The 21,540-nt window shown below is 37.0% G+C and overlaps 2 protein-coding genes across 2 annotated transcripts in view; one reads left to right on the forward strand and one right to left on the reverse strand.

Annotated features, from left to right (window-relative positions):
- The window catches only part of IRAK3 (interleukin 1 receptor associated kinase 3), a 70,509-nt gene extending 69,685 nt beyond the window's left edge, over window positions 1-824 (reverse strand). The window contains exon 1 of the mRNA XM_019952318.3: window positions 686-824. The gene's annotated coding sequence lies outside the window, so the exon portion shown is untranslated. The remainder of the gene's footprint in view (window positions 1-685) is intronic.
- Window positions 825-894: 70 nt separating this feature from the next.
- On the forward strand, window positions 895-19,146 carry TMBIM4 (transmembrane BAX inhibitor motif containing 4). Its single transcript, XM_004323333.3, has 7 exons — window positions 895-1,066; window positions 8,944-9,052; window positions 10,428-10,533; window positions 11,785-11,818; window positions 14,135-14,252; window positions 18,293-18,338; window positions 18,875-19,146. The coding sequence occupies exons 1-7, from the start codon at window positions 970-972 to the stop codon at window positions 19,079-19,081; spliced, it is 717 nt and encodes a 238-aa protein (XP_004323381.2). The 5' UTR covers window positions 895-969; the 3' UTR covers window positions 19,082-19,146.
- The last annotated feature ends 2,394 nt before the right edge of the window (window positions 19,147-21,540 follow it).

The raw sequence follows: 21,540 nt of genomic DNA on the forward strand, positions 1-21,540 counted from the left end.
GTTCCACAGCTATTCAGAGTTTTACTTGCTAAGTCTTTTGAGTGTTATGGTTAAAGTGAGGATGGCAAATGTGGGTGTATCAAAGTAAATGCGTCATAAAAATTCCAAGGGATCCTGGGATGATATTACTCTGTGTATATCTACACCTCATCTTTGTACTGAAATGACAGTAATACCATGAATATTCACTCTGATCCATCGTGTTTGCCACCATCATTTCTTTTATTAGTACAGCAACATCCCTTCTTCCCTGGCTGTGGTCATGACTCTACAATGTATTCTACATTTGGCAGACAGTGATCTGGCCTTTATCTATTCAGCCTCATACTTTGCCATCTGTGCCCTACTCATACTGAGCTTTGCTCTCTGCTCCCCGCCGCCTTGCAGATGTTGGTCCCTTGAGAACCTACCTACATCACTCCACGCTTTCCTGGTTGGCTCTGACTTGTCTTCCAGGATTAAACATTATCTCATTAAGAAAGCCTGGTTTATAGAAAGTGCTCAATAATTTTAGGGATTGTTATTATTAAAAATAGTGCAAATAAAATCAACTATACTTCAATAAAAATAATGTAATTAAAAGTGTCTCTCTAATGTGATTATTGACAGAGTATATGAATGAGACGGGTATTTGTTGAAAGGAAGGATGAATGGGACTTCGCTTTTATCACTTTTAGCAACTCACCAGGTCAGAAGATTGAAGAAGGTTGTGGAGGAAAATCTGAGAAAACCTTCACTTCAGATGACGCCGAGAACGTAACTCGTTTTCTCTCCCACCCTCATCTGAAGCCATCTCCTTTTCCTCAGCCTAACTGAAGTTTTGAGGCGAGATCATCGATTAGTTGGGGCTTGGCTCGGCCGCAGCCGCTCGGCTAGTTGGGGCTGGACCGCCTCCTCCGGAAGTGGCTTGGAGGCTGTTGTGCTGGTGTTGTCTGCCCTCGGAAAGGTACTTGGGTGTGCCGTTCTGACATGGCGGACCCTAAACCCTGCTACCCCTGCTCCTCCATCGAGGACGACTTCAACTATGGCAGCTGCGTGGCCTCCGCCAGCGTGCACATCCGAATGGGTACGTCGCCGGGCCCGTCTCGGCCGCGCCTAGTCGGTCCCGCCGCGCCGCCGGCCTCGGAGGCGAGCATCCTCACCGGCCGGGCTCGGGGGAGAGCGCGGGTGTCCTGGGGTTCAGAGGGCAGCCTTCCCTTCTCCTGCCAGCCCCGCCGGCTCGGAGGAAGAGCGTTCTCCCTCCGCAGGGGCTCAGCGGGAGAGGAGGTGGTTCCCCAGCTGTGCGCTCAGAAACCGGAACCCATCGTGCCTTAAACCCTGTGTTCGGTGGGGAAGGGGACAGTTGAAAACCTCAGTAGCCTGAATTTGGCATCTTTCAGTTAAGAGAAACCTAGGGTTATTTTTTCGGTTAAAATAAGTTGATTATGTTATCATCGTGACATATACGTGAATGGAGTTATCTGCTTGGATGTTTTTGGTTTAGGGGGTGTGAACTTGTTTCCAGGTTCCAACGTTCTTGTCTTCTTTGCTGGATTATAAGAACTGTGAGGGCAGGGACCATATCTATCTCGTTTACTGTTTTCTCTCTGCAGGACCTAAAACTCAACATAGATGTGAGGATTATTGAGGCATTTGCTGGAAATGGAAGTTTCCTAGGTCAATCAAAATGCCATGTTAGTTATAAGTTATTATGTAATATCCCGCGGGTAGAAATTATTTTGAATTTAAAATGCTCAGCTTCATGTAAGTGGAATTCATTGTCCGCTCTAGTTCAGCCAATTGATCACAGAAGCTGCAGCAGATTTTCATCCTATCCGGCAGCTGGAACTTGTTCTGGGAGAGGACTTATGAAGCGCTCATGCGCTAAGAATCTTGATCTGTATTTCTGGAAGTGAATTTTGGATCTATTTTGGCAATAGAACTCAGTTTTTTTAATAAAAATTTTTTAATTGTGGTAAAATACATAGTACATTAAAAATTTATCATCTTAACCATTTTTAAGTGTACAGTTCAGTGTGTAGTGTTAAATATATTCACATTGTTATGCAACTAATCACCAGAACTTTTTCATCTTGCAAAACTGAAACTCTGTACCCATCAAACAACTTGCCACTTTCCCCTCTCCCAAGCCCCACCACTCTACTTTTTTGTTTTATGAATTTGACCACTCTAGATAACTTCATATAAGTGGAATCATCAGTATTCGTCTTTTTGTGACTAGTATATTTCAATTAGCATATTTTCAGGGTGTGTTCATTTTATAGCATGCGTCAGAGTTTCCTTTTTAAGGCTGAATAATTTTCCATTGTATTATTTGTATATCAGGAAAATACAGTTTTCCATTGTATTACTTCTATTATTGCACCCTCACCAACCCTGAGCTCATCAAACTTTTTAGTATCTGGCAATCTGGTAGATCAGGGGTTGGCAAACATTTTCTACAAAGGGCCAAATGGTAAATATTTTCAGCTTTGTGGGTTCTAAGGACACTGTGGCACAGCTCTGCCATCGTGGTGCAAGAGCAGCCATAGAGGACACACACATGACAGTGTGATTGCCCAGTAACGCCTACAAGGTCAGGTGATGTGCTGGGTTCCGCCCTTAGCTGTAGTTTACTGACTCTTGTTGTGTTACTGACTCTGTACTTTACTGACTCTTGTTATCTTGTTTTAATCTACATTTCTTTAGCTAGGTGAGTGCAGGTGAGCGTTTTTCTTTGTTTACGCAACTTTCTTGGGCTCCCTACCAATATTAGGGATATAGCAGTAACCAGATAATATTTCAGTTCTCTAGAGCTCTTATTTGGGTGGAGGAGTAGGGGAGATAGACCCTAAAGAGTCAAGCAAACAAATAGACTACTAACAGTGATAAGTTCTCTGAAGAAAAGAAACAGTGATGGAGTAGACTCTAGGGTCTAGAATAGCAGCAGTTTTAGTTCAGGAATGGCCAGGAAAAGAACTCGTAAAGGAGATGGCAGTTGTGTTCTACTGGAAGGAGCTAGCCAGGTGTATTAGTTATCTATTGCTTTATTAAAAATTACCCCAAATTTTAGACGCTTAAAACAACACATAGTTATTACCTCACACAGTTTCTGAGAGTCAGGAATCTGGGAGAGGTTTAGCTAGGTGGCTGTGGCGCAGGGTGTCTCATGAGAGTCCACTCAAGGTGTGGGCTGGGACTGCAATCAGCTAAGGCTTGACTAGTCTGGAGGATCCGCTTCCTGGAAACCTCATTCATGCAGATGTTGACAGAGGCCTTAGTTCTTTGCCACATGACATTTCCATAGGCTGCATGAGTGTCATGGGCATGGTGGCTGGCTTCCTCGAGAGCAAGCAATCCGTGAGAGACCATCGAGGAAGCTACAGTGTCTTTTATGACCTAGTCAGGGCAGTCCCACACACCATCATCTTCCTTATTGTATTTATTAGAAGCAAGTTCCTAAGTCCAGTCCACATTCAAGGGGAGGGTATTTAGGCTCCACCTTTTGAAGATGTGTCAAAGAACTTACAGGCATATTTATTTCCCTCTGGCTACAAATTATTTTTCTTTCTTCCACATGCAAGCTAAGCCCCTCTAAAAGTCTTATCCTATTATAACATCAGCTCAAAGTTCAGAATCTTGTTATCTAAAGGTATGGATGAGGCTCCTTGCCTATGGTTCCTTAAGTGTAGATCGTATGAGTACATTTCCTCTCAGACTCTGTGGAACTAAAGAATTTTTTAATTACCTGTATCCACACACCCAACATCCAAAGGTAAGACAAGCATAATTTGGTGGTATTTTTGCCAATAAAATTCTTCAGAAAACTTTGTGGGTCTCCTATGATTCTTACTGAGGTTCACTCCATTAGATAAAAGCCACACCCAAATGTCTTAGAGTGAGTTTTGGCTGAGATGATGAGTGACTGTTTCCTCAAGCCTCTCAGAAGCCCTATTGTTTGAATGATTTTTTCTGAGGTACAATGTTGGATATTTGTGAGGTTCGTTTTGTTTTGTTTTCTTTTTGGCCGCACCACGCGGCGTGCGGGATCTTAGTTCCCTGACCAGGGCTGGAACTCATGCCCCCTGCAGTGGAAGCGCAGAGTCTTAACCACTGGACCGCCAGGTAAGTCCCTTTGTGAGGTTCTAACAAAGGATTTTATCATCACATGCTGTGTCATCTTGCATTTTAGTATGAGCAGCAAGAAGGCAGCAAGTGCATGCTCTGTCTGGAAATCTCCTTACTTTGATCACCACTTCATTAGGCACATCTTCTACTTTCCATGTTCCCACAGGTGACAGTGTTGCTAAATTTTTTGCCGGTACATAACAAGGATTCTGTTTCCTCCAGTTTCCATAAGATTTTCCTCTCTTTACGTCCTTACCCACAGCCTCTGTAAAGGCGTCATCCTTCTATAGTTTCTTCAAGGCTCTTTGAGCTTTTACCTCAAAGACCTACCCACTTCTACCCACTACCTGGTTCCAAAGCCTCTTCCATATTTTAGGTTTTTGGTACAGCAGCATCCCACTTCCAGGTACCAAAATCTGTATTAGTCTTTATTGCTGTGTAACAAATTACCACAAAACTTACTGGCTTGAGTAAATGTTTATTATCAGTTTTTAAGAACCAGGCAGCTGAGAGATTCTAGCTCAGGATTTGTCATAGGTGTAGTCAGGATGCTGGCTGAGGCTGCAGTCATCTGAAGTCCTGACTGGTGGTGAAGGATACGCTTGCAGGAAGGCACACTCACATCACTATTAGCAGAAGGCTTCAGTTTCTCACTGGCTGTTGGCAGGAGACCTCACTTTCTCATGGATCTTTCCAGAGGGCTGCTTGAGGTTTCTCACAGCATTGGCAGCTGGCTTCTCCTACAGTGTTCATTCTCAGTGGGGACAACCTCCAAGAGGGTGAAAATTGGTTCCTGAGGTGGAGAGCAAAAAATCTCAGGTATTTCAATGGTTTGTAGCCTTCCAAAGAGTTGTGATACATAAACATATGTACAGTATATTTGTGGCATTAAAATTTTTTTTTTAATTTGGCCATGGCACGTGGCTTTTGGGATCCTAGTTCCCCGACCAGGGATTGAACCTGGGCCCTCAGCAGTGAAAGTGTGGCGTCCTCACCACTGGACTGCCAGGGAAGTCCCTGTGGCATTAAAATTTTATTGGAGGGCTATTAGGATAAAAACGTTCAGAAGGCTTCTTAGATGGGCAATTAAAAATAAGGTTGATAAACACTGCTCTAGAGCAAGTGATCTAAGAAAGAGCAAGTAGGTAGCCATATTGCCTTAAAAAGTTTTTTTATTGAGGTATAGTTGACAGGTGTTGCCTTTTATGACTTAGAAATAATACACACTGCCACTTCTGCCTTATTCTTTTTGTTAGAAGTGAGTCACTTGAAGGGAGTGTCAGAAGTTAAACCATCATTTCATGTAAAGAATGATAAGGGCATTTCAGGCAGAGGAAACAGCAAGGGCAAAGGCCCAGAAGCAGGAAGGATTTGGCATGTTTGGGGAGCAGAAAGGTGGCTAGTGAGGGTAATGCATGGTGAGGAAAAGGAAGAGTAGTATATGAGATGAGTTCAGAGAGGTTCCATATCATGTAGGGCCTGTAGGCCCCATAAAATCTTCAAAGTTTTATTCTAAGTTTAAGGGAAGCCATTAAAAGTAGTTAAGCAGGGAGTCACGTGATACGGATTACGTTACAAAAAGATTGCTGACAGCTGTGGAGAATGGGTTGGGCCTACAGGTGGGACCAGTGAAAGCACAGAGACCAATTAGAAGGCTGCTTTAATAGTCCAGGTGAGAGATCATAAGACTGACTGGAGAGGCTGCAGAGACCAGAGGTGGTCGACTTTGCAGGTGGAAGCTATGGTAGTTGTTGATGGATTGGGAAAAGGGAGGGGAATGAGCGATGACTCCTACATTTTTGGCTTGGGGGATGTTGGTGCTGGTTACAGATTGGGTAGAAATGAAGAGTTCCTGGTTTAGCCTGTTAAGTTTGAGTAGAAAGGGGAGAAGTAGAAGGGGAGAAATTAGGACTCAAAAAAAAAAAAAAAAGAAATTGAAAGATTGTTGTTTGGCTTGTTTTCTTTTCATATCAGATCTTTTATTTTTCCCTGTGAGCTGCGTATGTATATCTTTTGCCACTTTTTATGTTAGTTATTCAAAATGGGTATCAGGTGTTACTTTTTGTGAGATTTTTATTTAAGTTCTCATTTTTAAAGAGTATAGAAAAGCTGTGATTTAGAGTATCTGCATAAAGATTATTTTTATGATGAATTTATTGGCTTAGCATAGGTTTCCTTTTTTTTTTTTTTGATTTTATTTTTGGCTGCGTTGGGTCTTCGTTGCTGCGTGTGGGCTTTCTCTAGTTGCGGCGAGTGGGGGCTACTCTTTGCTGCGGTGTGCGGGCTTCTCGTTGTGGTGGCTTCTCTTGTTGCGGAGCACGGGCTCTAGGTGCACGGGATTCAGTAGTTGTGGCTCGCGGGCCCTAGAGCGCAGGCTCAGTGGTTGTGGCTCCCGGGCCTTAGAGCGTGAGCTCAGTAGTTGTGGCACACGGGCTTAGTTGCTCCGCGGCATGTGGGATCTTCCCGGACCAGGGCTTGAACCCGTGTCCCCTGCATTGGCAGGCGGATTCTTAAGCACTGTGCCACCAGCGAAGCCCCCTGCATAGGTTTCTTTAAAATGTTTTTCTATTACAAAAGTAATAAATATTTATTGGTGATATATTAAAAAAACAGATTAGCAAAGAACTGAACATGGAAATCACCCTCAGTCATACTGCCCAAAGAAAACCATTATTAACACGTTCACTTGTATTCTTCCAGTCTTTTATCACATATGCACTTGTGCACACGCACATACACAAATAAACATTAAACACACTGTTTTGACTGTAGAACAGGTCCATAAAATGTTAAGGATTAACATTGACTTTCACCGCTTAACTGAGAATATATATTATGTGCAATGGGTTTGAGTTACATAAGGTACATTGTAGGGTATCAGAAGTAAAGAATATGATCTTTTTACAGTCCAGAAAATCCCTTGGGGGAATAATGGTTTGACCTTTGGTTTAGAATTAAATTTGCGGAAACATAGCCCAAATAACATTGTCTATGGCAGATTCTTTGCTTTTTTGAAAAAGGCAGAAACGACTTCCCAAAGCTTGCAGACACCAGGGCCTTTTTAAGAAAGTAAGTTGTAGATTGGTTGTGGAGATGAACACTATTTATCTTCTTTTTGTTCAAGATTACCTCTGCCTAGGCCAAAGTAGGACTGATTCTCACTGTGATTGTGAGTCACTGGTTACGATATATGTTCATTAAAACCTGTTTAAGACATTAGGAAAAACTCACTATGTTTTGGAAAGGGTGCCAGAAGGAAACACTGATTAAGATTTAATTGCGGGGTCTTTAAGAATTAAATCTTTAGTATTTATGAAAATTCCCTTATTCTTACGAAATATTTATTTTATTATTCGATATTTGGCAGACATGCCGTCAAAGCACTTCATCATTCCTTGAGGAACCAGGTCTTTGGTAGGAATTTTTTTCAAAGAGAACATTTATCATATTCGCCTTGTCATGAGAGTCAAGAGACAATATCACATCTTTTGTTGGGTAAAAGTCATTCAATAGTGTTTTTCTTGCCTAAGAACAATGCTCTATAGAAGTTATGTGGCTCCATTATTGTTTCAGAATAAGACCTTTTCCCTGACTGGCAAGATTCACTTTTCATTAATTCAATATAAGTTTATTTAAAAGCATATAAAATTTAATGAGTATTTATTCTGTGCCAACTCCTTGGCTGGGTGCTAGGAGTATAAAAATTAATATTATTATCCTATTATTAGGGAGCTTTTTAGTCTTTACAGTCTAATAGTGAAAGACAATTAGATGTATCACTATAAAATAAAGCGACTAGAAGTATATTTAGGGTCCCTTGGGAACATGAGGAGGAACATTTAATTCAGACTGGGGAACTGAGAAAGGCTGAATTTTTTTTTTTAACATTTATTTATTTATTTGTTTGGCTGCATCGGGTCTTAGTTGTGGCCTGCGGGATCTTTTAGTTGCGGCATGCAGGCTCTTAAATGTGGCATGCCAGATCTAGTTCCCTGACCAGGGATCGAACACAGGCCCCCTGCAGTGGGAGTGCCGAGTCTTAACCAATGGACCACTAGGGAAGTCCCGAGAAAGGGTGAATCTTGAAAGATGATTAGCAGTTTGTTAAGGAGAGGTGAGAACTGTTGTTAATGTTTTGTTTCTGAAGCTGGTGGTGAGTTGGGTGTTCACTGTATCATTTATGTCATCTGTAGCTCAGAAGATGTTAATAAGTATTTTTAGATCATTAGGCCTTGGAGTTGATATTTGGAGTTGATATATGGATGTCGGTAATATTTTGAAAGTAAGAATTTCTTATATAGAAACTAGAGGTAAAGGTACTAGAAGTGAGAAATAAAAATAGGTGAGTGAAAATAAGTTTAAATATTGTTTGCCTTTTATGGAGAAATTCATTTTGGGGAAACATTTGTATTGCTTGGAAATTAAGATTTCTTTTTTAATTTTATATCTAACCATATGCTTTCTATTCCTGCTTTTCAGTTTCAACATAGCTTTGTTCTTTAAAATGTTCTGTTTTTAATCTTTTGCTTTGTTGTATGTTTTACAAATATGCATTTAATGTTTTCTTTTTATTTTGATGAAGACATTTGTATTCTGGCCCATTAACTTAATTTTTTTTAAGCTCATGCTTCCTGGAGGATAGTTATCACTTAAAATTTTTGATTTTTGGGGGCGGCGTTGTTTTGTTTTTAGTTTTAGTTACAGGTTGCATTATTTGGATTAAGATTTTAAAAAGAATTCATATAACAAGTTAATGTTTCTAAGAAGAAATTTGATCTTGCTGTTCTTTGATAAATGCTTAAGAAAATAGTCATGTGTAACTTTTTTCTCTTTCAGGCTTTCTAAGAAAAGTCTACAGCATCCTTTCTCTGCAAGTTCTCTTAACTACAGTGACATCCACGTTTTTTTTATACTTTGATTCTATACGGACATTTGTTCATGAAAGGTAAGGTAATGACATGGTTCTGAATCATTTTCAGCCGTTGCATATCACTGAAAGGGCATAATATGAGCAAAGTTAGTTTTTTTTTCTATTAACTTTTAAGGTTAGAACGTAAAAAAGGTTCATTATTAGCTCTTGTAAATAAGTTTTGATAAGGAAAATGTTCTACGATATGGTATTTACCTCTAAACTTTTTAGCTTAATTTCATAGGGTTAAGTCCTCATTTCCTGGAATAGTGTTAAGAATTTTTAACTGTGTATGCAGTTTTTCTAAGTCTTAGTTTTTTGTGTGTTTATTAGACTTATGCCCTGTCCCCAAAGCCCAAGACAGTGCTTGAAAAGTAAAGGTACTTAAAAAACGTTTAACTTACCTTACTGTTGGTTCACAATTAGGAAATTTTCACTGAAAAGTTTTCAAAGGAGTTCCGTATGATTCATCCCTAATTTGTTTAAGATCTGACCTCCAAAATAATTATTTCCACGGCTAAAAGTAATATAGGTTTTTTATATTAAAGGAAAGGAAAAGTAGAGAATGAATATTTTCTTAGAAGTAGATAATTTCTATTCTCCCTTTACAAAAGGGGAATCTTGAACTATTAGTTTGCTATTTGGAGTAAAGTTCTTTAATTTAAATTACAGCTATATAGTAAATACCCTAAAAAAGTAGTTAGGTATAAAATTGGTTTATTATTTAATAGTTTTTATGTATTGTATTTTAGTTTAAAAAAGCAGTATGCTAATTGCAAAAATTATTCAAGTATGTTAGAAGTTCATGAAGTAAAAAGGCTAAGTCTTCCCCATTCATTGTGGGGAAGATTCTTCTTTTTTTTTTTTAATTAATTTTTATTTATTTATTTATTTTTGGCTGCATTGGGTCTTTGTTCCTGCTCACGGACTTTCTCTAGTTGCGACGGATGTGGGCTACTCTTTGTTGCAGTGTGTCGGCTTCTCATTGCAGTGGCTTCTCTTGCGGAGCCTGCGGGATTCAGTAATTGTGGCATGTGGGCTCAGTAGTTGTGGCTCACAGGCTCTAGAGCGCAGGCTCAGTAGTTGTGGTACATGGGCTTATTGCTCTGAGACATGTGGGATCTTTCCGGACCAGGGCTCTAACCTGTGTCCCCTGCATTGAAAGGCAGATTCTTAACCACTGCGCCACCAGGGAAGTCCCTGTGGGGAAGATTCTTTGTCTTCCTGCTCCTCCCCATCTCACAGTCCTCAAATTTTCCCCATGGAAAAATAATTTCTTTTGACAGTTTGGTGTAGAGCCTTTCAGATTTTTTTTCCCTGTACTTTCACAAATACATAGGTAAATTTTATTAAATTGGATAAAACTATAGTATTTTTAAACTTGAGAATGATTTAATTTTTTGTCTTTCAGTCCTGCCTTAATTTTGGTGTGTGCCCTTGGATCTTTGGGTTTGATTTTAGCCTTGACTTTAAACAGACATAAGCATCCCCTTAACCTGTACCTGCTTTTTGGATTTGTGAGTACTTTGACAATATCTGTTCCTTTAACATTTATTCCTGAGTTTTAAATTTATTTATTTAATTGAATGCATATACATGTGTTACAGTAACAGAACAAAATTAATGAGTTTTTTAAAAAAATTCAAGGCTTTACCTTTATGATAATCTTCTATCAGATAAAATCTAACTAGAGTAAGCATATAAAACAAAGATATGTAATTAAGGGGAAAGAGAAGCTAGAGGATGAAGCTCAATATCCCTAACTCTTATTTAGGGTATGAGTTTAGCTACTTTTGACATGGCTTAAACAATGACAAAATAACAATGGCTTAAACAAGATGGTTTACTTCTCTTTCATATAAAAATCTGAGTGACTGTTTAGGGAAGTTCTCAGGGGCCCATTCATCTGCTGTGGTTCAGACATCTCTAAAGTGTTGCATGGTATAAGATAGCTCACGACCATATCTACATTCTATCCATTTATTTAAAAAAATGAAAAGAGAAAGGAGAGAGCAAGCCTTTTTGCTTTTTGAAGTTGTATGCCTCTCTGCTCACATTCTGTTGACTAGAATATAGTCTTGTGACCAGATCTAGCTGCAAGGGAGGCTGAAAAATGTAATGATTAATCTGAACAGTTGTGTGTTGAGGCAAAAATTCTGTTACTAAGGAAGAAAGAAAAAACGAATATTCAGAGACAGTTTAAGACTCTGCCACACCAAAGTACTACTTAAATATTTTATTCTTCCCTGTGTTTATTTGTGTGAGGTAGTGAGGTTTTTATAAATGTGCATGTGATTTGCAGTTTCATTTTTATTTACATTATAGTGAGTGAGAATAATAGAATTTTCCATATTACTTTTAGAATCTTCCTGTTACAGATATGAAAAATCTAGTTGAGTTCAAGGAGTAATGGGATCACAGTTAGAATCTAAATATTCTCACAGGAGTTCCCTGGTGATCCAGTTGTTAGGATGTGGCGCTTTCACTGCGGTGGCCTGGGTTCAGTCGCTGGTCAGGGAACTAAGATCCTGCAAGTTGTGCTGCACAGCCAAAAAAAAAAGGAATTCTGAATATTCTCACTTAATACATTGAGGTCTCATTTTCATTATGGTGGGCTTATTATCTGTCCCATATACTTCACAAGGCTGCTCTGAAGCTAAAATGAGATCATGCATATGGAATCACATTGAACTCCTGGAAATTAGAACATGTACATAACATAGTATAAATTTTACATGCATCTATGTAATTTCAATTTCTTTTTTTAGACACTGTTGGAAGCTCTGACTGTGGCCTTCGTTGGTAAGCCATAATTATGCTTCCATATGTTACAGTAACTTTTTAATGTTGGTAAATGTTTTGGATAAAAACGTGTTTGGGGCTAAAGCTTACCATCATGGAATGTCATTAAAAAATATGGCATAGGATGAAGAATTCCTAAAATATAAGCAAAAATTAAATGTTTGTGTAGTTAACTGAGTTTAGAGGAAGTGGAAAAGAATTAGGAAGACAATAGGAATAAGAACAGTATTCATTTTGTTTATCCATTTGTGAAAATAAGACAACCATACCTAATCTTTTCCCTTATTTAAAGGGAGCTTAGAAGAATTGATAACATGTTTGGAGCCATGTACTTTCATCACATAAGCTCAGTATCTCAAATTGTCTGCATTGAACTGTACTTTATTATTATATCCTCATATTTCATCAAATGGCACTACAAGAAACAGTGTTCATTTCTGTTTTGTATTTTGTGTTAAATATATATTTAAAAGGAAGTATCTGTTATAGTTACTTGATGTACTCTATGTAATGCCTCAAGTAAAAAGTTTTGTGATTTATTAACAATAAAAATTCTGATTAACTCAGAATGATTAATCTGGCATACTAAAAAGATCAGAATTGACTATTACTCTCAATAACAGTAAATTGTTGATCCTTATTGTTAATATATTGATCTCTTTCTGTTTTGTCATTACTATTTTTAACTTTTTTATGCCAGTTTTATTGAATCTATTTTTTGGTAATTCATCTCTTCCTTTTATAAAAGAATCAGAATATAAATAAATAATAATAACAACTAAAAAAAATAGGGTTGAAATTTCTCAGCATAGAAAGGAAGTATTATTAATATTTACTTATTATTAGTGTTATTATCTATTAATGTTACTATTAATGTTATTATCAAGTCCATCTCTGTCTTCTCTGGCTCCCACCATTTGTAAGGGATGTAGGAGAGAGATTTATTTCAGGGTTATTGGAATCCACCTAATCTTACACTGAAATTTCTAATGAGAAGCAAAAGTGATTTCATGGTTTACCTTTTCTTTGTTCATCTTCCTAACCCTGTAATGGCATAAGTAGAGAAAGTCCAATTAGTTAGCATTTAGGAATAGAAAGAACTGAATAATTAATCCCCCTCAAATTAAAAATTACTTAAATGGTTTTGGGTTCAAAGTATGTAATTTCCTTTAAAGAGGTTATAATTTAGTATTCTGTTAAAATGTTAAGCAGTTGTATTACAGTAGCCATAGTCAATCCAGATGGTCATTCTAAAACTTCAGAAGGGAATTCGTTATATATTCAGTAAACCCCCAATAATGTACTCCAAGATAATGCAGATTTGGATATAAAGCAATTAGTGGTTGGTTTCTGTTCCCTATGGTATTGGTAAATGGCAGACAGCCCCAGACAGCCCCAATACTTTTCTTGCCTAGGAATTCCCAGCCAGCCACAGGACCCAGAACCATCCCTACTGAGATATATTTTTTTTTTTAACTTTTTATTTTATATTGGAGTATAGTTGATTAATAATGTTGTGTTAGTTTCAGGTGTACAACAAAGTGATTCAATTATACATATACATGTATCTATTCTTTTTCAAATTCTTTTCCCAATTAGGTTGTTATAGAATATCCTATTGATATTTAAGCCAGAGTTGACAGTCACCACTGTCAACTATGGTGGTAAACTGCAGTGGGGACAGAAATGGGTGAGAATCATTTCACCATATCCCCCAAACTCCTAAACCAACTAGCTGTGTAATATCCCTCTAGTCATTTCTTTAACTTCATAATAACATGACCCCTTACGTTGTATATTTTGGAGCCTGTTTATTGCACTATGGGTGTGGTTTTACTGTACCAGTATTGAAGACTGAATAAGGAATCTTTCCATAATTGTTTTTATTAGCAAGTAGTACAGGACAAAATAAGGCATTTCTGTTATATGACAGAAAAAAAACTTTTTTTTTTTACATCCTCCCATACACTAACATTTCTTTTTTTAAAAAATTGAAGTATAGTTGATTTATAATATTTTATTAGTTTCAAGTGTACAAAGAAACCAATACTTTTTTTTTTAACATCTTTATTGGGGTATAATTGCTTTACAACGGTGCGTTAGTTTCTGCTTTATAACAGAGTGAATCAGCTATACATATATCCCCATATCTCTTCCCTCTTGCGTCTCCCTCCCACCCTCCCTATCCCACCCCTCTAGGTGGTCACAAAGCACGAGCTGATCTCCCTGTGCTCTGTGGCTGCTTCCCACTAGAAAAAAACTTTTATATTGAGTATGTTTGTATGTATTTTAAATCCGTGTTTTGTAATTTTACAGTTACTTTCTATGATGTGTATATTGTTCTGCAAGCTTTTATACTGACTACTGCAGTATTTCTTGGCTTGACTGTATGTACTCTACAATCTAAGAGAGATTTCAGCAAATTTGGAGCAGGGTAAGTTATATATATCATGGTTATGATAGATAAGTATATTTAGTATTACCTAATTTTGAGAGAAGTTCTATACTGTTAGCTTTGGATACTTTAAAAATGGAGGGTAATGAGAGGTCATCCCTTTGAGTACTCTCCCAGAGCATGCTAGGAGATGAAAAGTGGCTTTGAGTCTTTTGCTTCCCCCGTATTGAAAGGGAAGTGAATGCGAAAAAATTTAAGCCTTCTAGAGAGGCTAGGCTTGCATGCTTTATAAATGGTATGAAATTTGCCTAAATTATTTAGATCTTTGTCTTAGCATAACTGTTACCAAATGTTACCTCTACATCTTTGTGGCAAAAGCAAGGTAATTATGATCCAGGAGTCTGCATGAACTTTAAAATCTTTTTGATCCATCTAAATTAACCTGTATCATTCTTCAAACTAATTAATATAGGGAATGATCCTTTTTATACTAGGATAATGGTACTGTATCGCCCTCACCTTGGTAAGAATGCATAGACTCTTTCCTAAGTTCACAATGGCCTTCTGTTGGCACATAATCACTCAAACATTTTCTGTTCTTTTTCCAGTTACAACACTAAAAATTTACAAGTGGTCTAGTTTTACAAAACTTTCTTTCCTCCTCCTTTTTTTCTGGTAATCCAGATTACCAGAAGTCTCTTGGGGGTAAAATATAGTTGGTCAGCCAACACTGACAATTGTGCAGGATGCTTATAGTTGTATTAGAATGGAGTTTGATTTAGGGAGAGGCAACATGTTTTTTTTTCCTTTCCTGTCTTATATGTATGTTGGTGGGGGGTGTTTTTTATATATTTGTATGTTATGTATGATTTATGATGTATATGTGGTTTCTCTCTCTGCTTCTTCCCATCCCAATCTCCATATGTACCCCTTCCTCCCATCCACTCTACTATAGACTCTAGAACTCCTTATATATCTTCCTTATATTTTAGCCTCTTCAGAATAAATTCTTTCTTCTTCCTTATCTCAGCTGAAACTCGATTCCTCCCTGAGAACACTGTTCTCTAGCTGCTCATTCCCCCACACCCTATGTTGTTTGGGAAGGGGGGTTAGTATTGAAAACTGCTTCAGTCCCCTAATGCTCCTTTCATTGTTCCTCAGCATGCTGGACATTCATTGCTTTAAGGTTTATGCTGTCTGGCTATATGCTTCATACTCTTGCTCGTTACTGTTACTCATTCCCTTTTTGGTCAAGCCTCCCTCATGCTTTAAAGATGATAGCATCAAACTGCATTTTAGGCCCATCCATCACCTTAGCTTCTTGATATCTCTGGACCTCTATCTACTTTGGCAGCTTTCATCTTCCTGCCGTGTCCACATCGTAGACGTCACATCATAGTGATTGTCATCACTAGGGGTTGTTTCATTGCTGAAATCTTAAATATCAGTGTCTCATTTTCTTTCTTCACCTTCTGTCCTCTATTTCTTTCATTTCTTTACTCCCACAACACCTGTCTCCTGTGCCTGTTCTTCAGCTACTGCTATTGCTGTTATAAACCACTCTTCATCTCAGACCTAAGAGTCGCATGTCTTCTACTTAACATCCATGAAATTCTGCCAGACTAACTTACTAGCTTACAAGTAGGTAAAATTTCAGTTGCCTTACAGTTCTTAATACCACCTTCCCCATACTTCTTGGTGCAGAAGCTTTGGAGTTTCCCTAGGGTTTAAGTATGAAAAAGCAGGTCCTGAGTCCTTTTCAATCCTGAAGGATCTATATGGTGAGGTGGCAAGATACATCAGTCTAACTTAAGTATACCAGATGTATCCAAGAAATTCTGTGGCCATTCCAGCAAGAAAACTGAGAGCTGGAATCTCACCATGCCCTTGATTCACCAAAGTGGATTATAATACTATGTATGTTTAATTTCTGATTTAATTCTGTTGTTAAAGAACATATTTTATATGATTTCAGTCTTTTGGCATTTATTGAGATTCATTTTATGATATCTTGGTAAATGTTCTTTGCGTACTAGAGGAGAATGTATATTTTGCTCTTGTTAGAGGAGTGTTTAATAAATGTCAATTAGGTCAAGTTGCTTGATAGCATTATTCAAGTCTTCTGCAGGCTTACTAATTTTCTGCCTGCTTATTCTATCAGTTAATGCAAAAGTGGTGTTGAAATCTCCAACTACAAGTATGGCTTGGTTTGTTTCTCCTATTAATTCTGTAAGTTTTGCTTCATGTTATTTGAAGCTCTGTTTTTATATGCATAAATATTCAGGATTGTATGTCCTCTTGATGATCCCCTTATCATCATGAAGGGGTTATCTCTGGTAATATTCTTGCCCTAAAATCTACTTTGTTAAGATAGCCACCCCAGCTTTCTATTGATTGTGTTAGCATGGTATATCTTTTTCCATCCTTTTATATATAGCTTATTTGTGTCTTTAGAGTTAAAATCGTTTTCTCTCAGGCAGCATATGGTTGGATCTTACTTTTTGTCCAATCTGATCATCTCTGCTATTAATTGGCTTGTTTAGACCATTTATATTTAATGTGATTTTTGATATGGTTGGACTTAAGCCTACTCTGTTGCCACTTGTTTTCTGTCTGTTTGTCCTATCTATTCTTTGTTACTTTGTTTCTTTTCTCCTCTTTTTCTTTTGGATTATTTAATTCCATTCATCTCCTTTATTAGTTATTAGCTGTAGTTCTTTTAAATAGAGGTTGCTTTAGGTTTTACAGTATACATCTTTAAATTATCATAGTCTGCCTTCAAGAATATACCATTTCATGCGCAGTATACTTAGGTTGCTTCTCTTCTACCTTTGTGCTATTGTTGCCATAACTTTGTTCCACATATGTTATAAACCTCATGATACATTATTATTATTTTTGCTCTTTTATTTTTAACTCTTTAAGAGATTTAAAATATAGACAAAGCCTTTTATGTTCACCCACATATTTACTGTTTCTGTTGTTCTCCATTTCTTTGTGTAGATCCAAATTTCCGTTTAATATTTTTCTGTCTGAGGGATTTCCTTTTAACATTTCTTATAGTGCTGGTCTGTTAGTGTCAGCTTATGTGTGTCTGCAAAAAAATCTTCATTTTACTTTTGTTTTTGAGAGTAATTTTTGCTGGTGCAGAATTCTAGGTTTGGGCTTTTTCTTACTTTCATTACTCTAAAGATGTCACTCCACTGTATTCTGGCTTGTGTAGTTCTGACAAGAAGTCTGCTTTTTTATCTTTGTGTCTCTACATAATATGTCTTTTATCCCCTAGCTACCTTTAACATTTTCTTCGTAATTTTCAGTAATATGATTAACATTTTCAGTAATCTGATTATGATATTCCTTGGTGTGTTTTTCTCACATTTCTTCTGCTTCTTGGATCTGTCAGTGTAAAGTTTTAATCAAATTTGGAACATTTTTGGCCATTATTTCTTCAAACATTTTTAAGTTCCCCTTCTTTCTCCTCTCTGTTGAGACTCCAACTACATATTTGCTAACCTTCTTGATGTTGTCCCACAGTTCACTGGTGCTCTGTTCATTTTTTTTTTCCTAGTCTTTTTTTCTCTGATTCATTCTGGTTAGTGTCTGTTGCTGTTTTCAAGTTCAATAATCTTCAGTGTCTAAACTGTTGTTAATCCCAATCACTCTAAAGGATATGCATGTTCACAGAATAATTTGTTATTGTTATTTGGTTAAAAAATGCAATTTTGTTTCATTTGTTCATTTATAGATTTTCTGTGTTCATTTATAGATTTTTAATTTCTAGAAGAATTAAAATACTTCTAATGATTTTTAGCTTATGTCAATATTTATGTTCCAATTGAAAACTTTAAAAATGATACTCTTAACTAGTTTTGTACACCATAAAAACAAATGTTGAATAGATAGCTGTTCTTTCCATTTCTGGGTGTTCTACAGTATTCATCGTACAGTAAAGAATTCTTACATTTCAATTATCAGGCAAATATCAGGATGGATTTATTTCTTCAGAAAATGTTGAATGGGTTTACAAAGTTTTTTGGTTAGGAACAATATTCTAAATTATTAATATTTTGTTTTTATAGACTATTTGCTACTTTGTGGATTTTGTGCTTGTCAGGAATCTTGAAGGTAAGTTGTTTTAGGATGGTAACTTGAAATATAAATAATCTCAAAAAGCTATAGGAAGCATCTTATGGTCAGACACTTGGTTATAATTATCTGGGAACATTTGTATGTAGAATGAATTTAAAATGATATTTTAAAAAATCAAGGTCTTATGCCAATATTATTGATGGAAAGGAAGATGAATGAACAAATGAGTTAAATTACATAGAAAGAGTCCCTCACTTGTAATTGCTAACCTTCAAGTGGCACATGTAATTCTGAATAAGAAATATATTTTAAATTATTTATATTTGGAATGCTACTGTTCAAAGTCAGGTGGGTAATTTAATAAAAGGAGGATATCCATTGGTTCATCCATTCACCCTTTCATACAACAGTAGTGGACCTGCCTTGCCTTTTTCTACTTTTAACATTTGTATTCAAAGTTGTACAGCATTATTAAATACATAGGTAGGATATATAACTTAAGAGCAAGTAACTTAAGTATTCTTAATGCTGTTTTTAAATATAAAATTATTATTTTAATCTCTTGCCTATAGGTATTTTTTTACAGTGAGACAGTGGAGTTGGTCTTGGCTGCTGTAGGAGCCCTTCTTTTCTGTGGATTCATCATCTATGACACACACTCCTTGATGCATAGGCTGTCACCTGAAGAGTATGTATTAGCTGCCATCAGCCTCTACTTGGATATCATCAATCTATTCTTGCACCTGTTGCGGGTTTTGGAAGCAGTTAATAAAAAGTGATTGAAAGCAGTGTATAGAAACTGATTCATTAAGTAATAAAGTTTGAGATATAACTAACTATTAAATACTTTTAAGATTTTATTTGTATGCCATGTACTATATTATAAAGTATAAATCTCCTTTTACTAGGAGATTTTAATCTTATTTAGAAAGGAAAAAGTATAAAAGATAAATTCCAGAGAATTATTCAGTATTAAAACTATATTAAAATGTTAATGACATTTCATTATTAAATGATATATTAAAAATTAAAATTCTGCTTGACAGTCAGATATTTTGACATAAAATATTATTAGTTTTTTAAAGTATAGGTTTCATTTAAAACTTACAGCAGTATACCAGTGACCAATGAAACTTCAGCAAATTCCTGACTGCATTAGTTTGCTAGGGTGTCATAACAAAGTACCAAAGCACCAAAGAGTGCGTGGCTTAAACAGAAATTTATTTTATTACAGTTTTGGAGGTTAGAAGTCTGAGGTCAAGGTTGTCAGCAGGGTTGGTTTCTTCTGAGGCCTCTCTCTTGGCCGGTAGATGTTCATCTCCATCTTCCCGTGGACTTCTCTCTGTACTTGTCTGTGTCCAAATTTCCTCTTCTTATAAGGACACCAGTCATATTGGATTAGGGCCCATCCTAATGACCTCAGTTTACTTTAACTACCTCTTTATAAAGATTCTATCTCCAAATACAGTCACATTCTGAGGTACTAGGAGTTAGGACTTTGCAGTGCTCCTAATGTTTGTGTCCCCCCAAATAATTTGTTGAAACCTGATGCCCACTTGTGATGGTATGAGGAGGTAGGGCTTTTGGGATGTGCTTATTAGGTCATGAGGGTGGAGTTTTCATGAATGGGATTAGTACTCTTATAAAAGAGACCCCACAGAGATCCCTTACTCTTTCTGCCACATGAGGTGACGGCGAAAAGACACAGTCTATGAACCAGGAAGAGGGCCTTTAAACTAGACACCGAATATGCCTGCTAAACTTCCCAGCCTCTAGAACTGTGAGAAATAAATTTCTGTTGTTTATAAACCACCCAGTCTCTAGTGTTTTGTTTTGGCTGCCCGAATAGACTGAGACAGACTTCATCATATGAATTTTCAGGGGATGCAACTCAGCACATAACACTAAGCATTAAACTATTAAACTGAAATAAATCAGTAGTATATAGCTTTAGCCTTTGGTGAGTTTCAGATGTAAATTTGACTCCATCACTATCAATTAATTTTTGAATACCCAGTTGCATAATGCTATACTCAAGTTTAACATAGCATCATAGGTAAGAGAATTTAAATTGGAATCCTTACTAGGCAACTTACTGGTGATGTGACCTTTGGCAAGTTACTTACTCTTCCTTACTTACGTCTTTTACCTTATCTTTATAATGGGAATAATAACACCTACTTTATTGGCTGTTACAAGGATTAAATGAGATGGATATATCATATAAACTAAGTGCTTATTAATGTCAGCTGCTGTTGTTAATTAATGTTATTGTTGGTCCAAAGGGAGAATGTACTGAATTGTGACTAGAGACCATAAATAAGCAAATGGAGATTTGACATTTAAAAAATATAAAATAATACCATTTTTCATCCAGTAAATTATTGTTTGGTTTGCGAAATGTAGTTTCTTTAATAAAAATCGTATAGACATGTAATTAATTTTTTTAATGACAGGTAAACTTTTAAAAATTTATCTTTCTGATATGACAAATGTTGTAATTTCTAAGAGTGTAAAGAGATCACAAGACCAAGAAGTTTGACAACCACTGGTGTATTTATTATGTTTTGTAAATCGACCATAGTTATTCATACATTCTTCTGTTAATGAATTTTATATGGTTCCTCCTTTTTTACTGTCACAATCAGTACTGCCATGTGTACATCCCTGTGTGTGTCCCAGTGTGCATAGATATGAGAGTTTGCATAGGTAGGGAATATACGTAGGAGCAGAATTGCTGAATACAAGGGCATATGCAACCTCAATTTTTTACAGCAAGTAAAGGTGAAAATACCTAGACTCCACAAATAATAAAAAAGGGGAATTAGCAGGGCTTGGACAGAGTGACAGGTAACTGTAAAATGTACCAAGTGCAGCCAGGGAGGTAGGAGGAAAACAGGGAAGAGCAGTATCTGAGAACTGTTTTTATTGAATATAATTTGGGGAAAGAAGTGCAGTGGGCCCTGTCTGCCTGCCTTCATTTCTTTTCTGCAGACCTCACACCTGGCTTTTATCCACTTGATCCACTTCTGGGGATTATTGGTGTCAGCAGCCAGTTGTGGGCCTTTTTGGAGCAGCTGGGAAGTTCATGTTGTTTGTTCATCTTTAAAGCTTTGTTTTGAAGTCCCTGTCACCTAGTGCCTGGGCAGCTTGGAGTCACCATCTGAATCCCATTCGTCTTCCTAGTCCTTACTAAGGGATTATTCAAATCAGGAATTCCATGGGCGAGACCTGACTG

The sequence above is a fragment of the Tursiops truncatus genome, chromosome 11, assembly GCF_011762595.2.
Source record: "Tursiops truncatus isolate mTurTru1 chromosome 11, mTurTru1.mat.Y, whole genome shotgun sequence".
NCBI lineage: Eukaryota > Metazoa > Chordata > Mammalia > Artiodactyla > Delphinidae > Tursiops > Tursiops truncatus.

Coding starts and splice junctions, on each gene's coding strand:
- TMBIM4 (XM_004323333.3), top strand. CDS start 970: ATGGCGGACCCTAAACCCTGCTACCCCTGCTCCTCCATCGAGGACGAC. Junction 1,067..8,943: donor CAGCGTGCACATCCGAATGG/GTACGTCGCCGG, acceptor TTTCTCTTTCAG/GCTTTCTAAGAAAAGTCTAC. Junction 9,053..10,427: donor CGGACATTTGTTCATGAAAG/GTAAGGTAATGA, acceptor TTTGTCTTTCAG/TCCTGCCTTAATTTTGGTGT.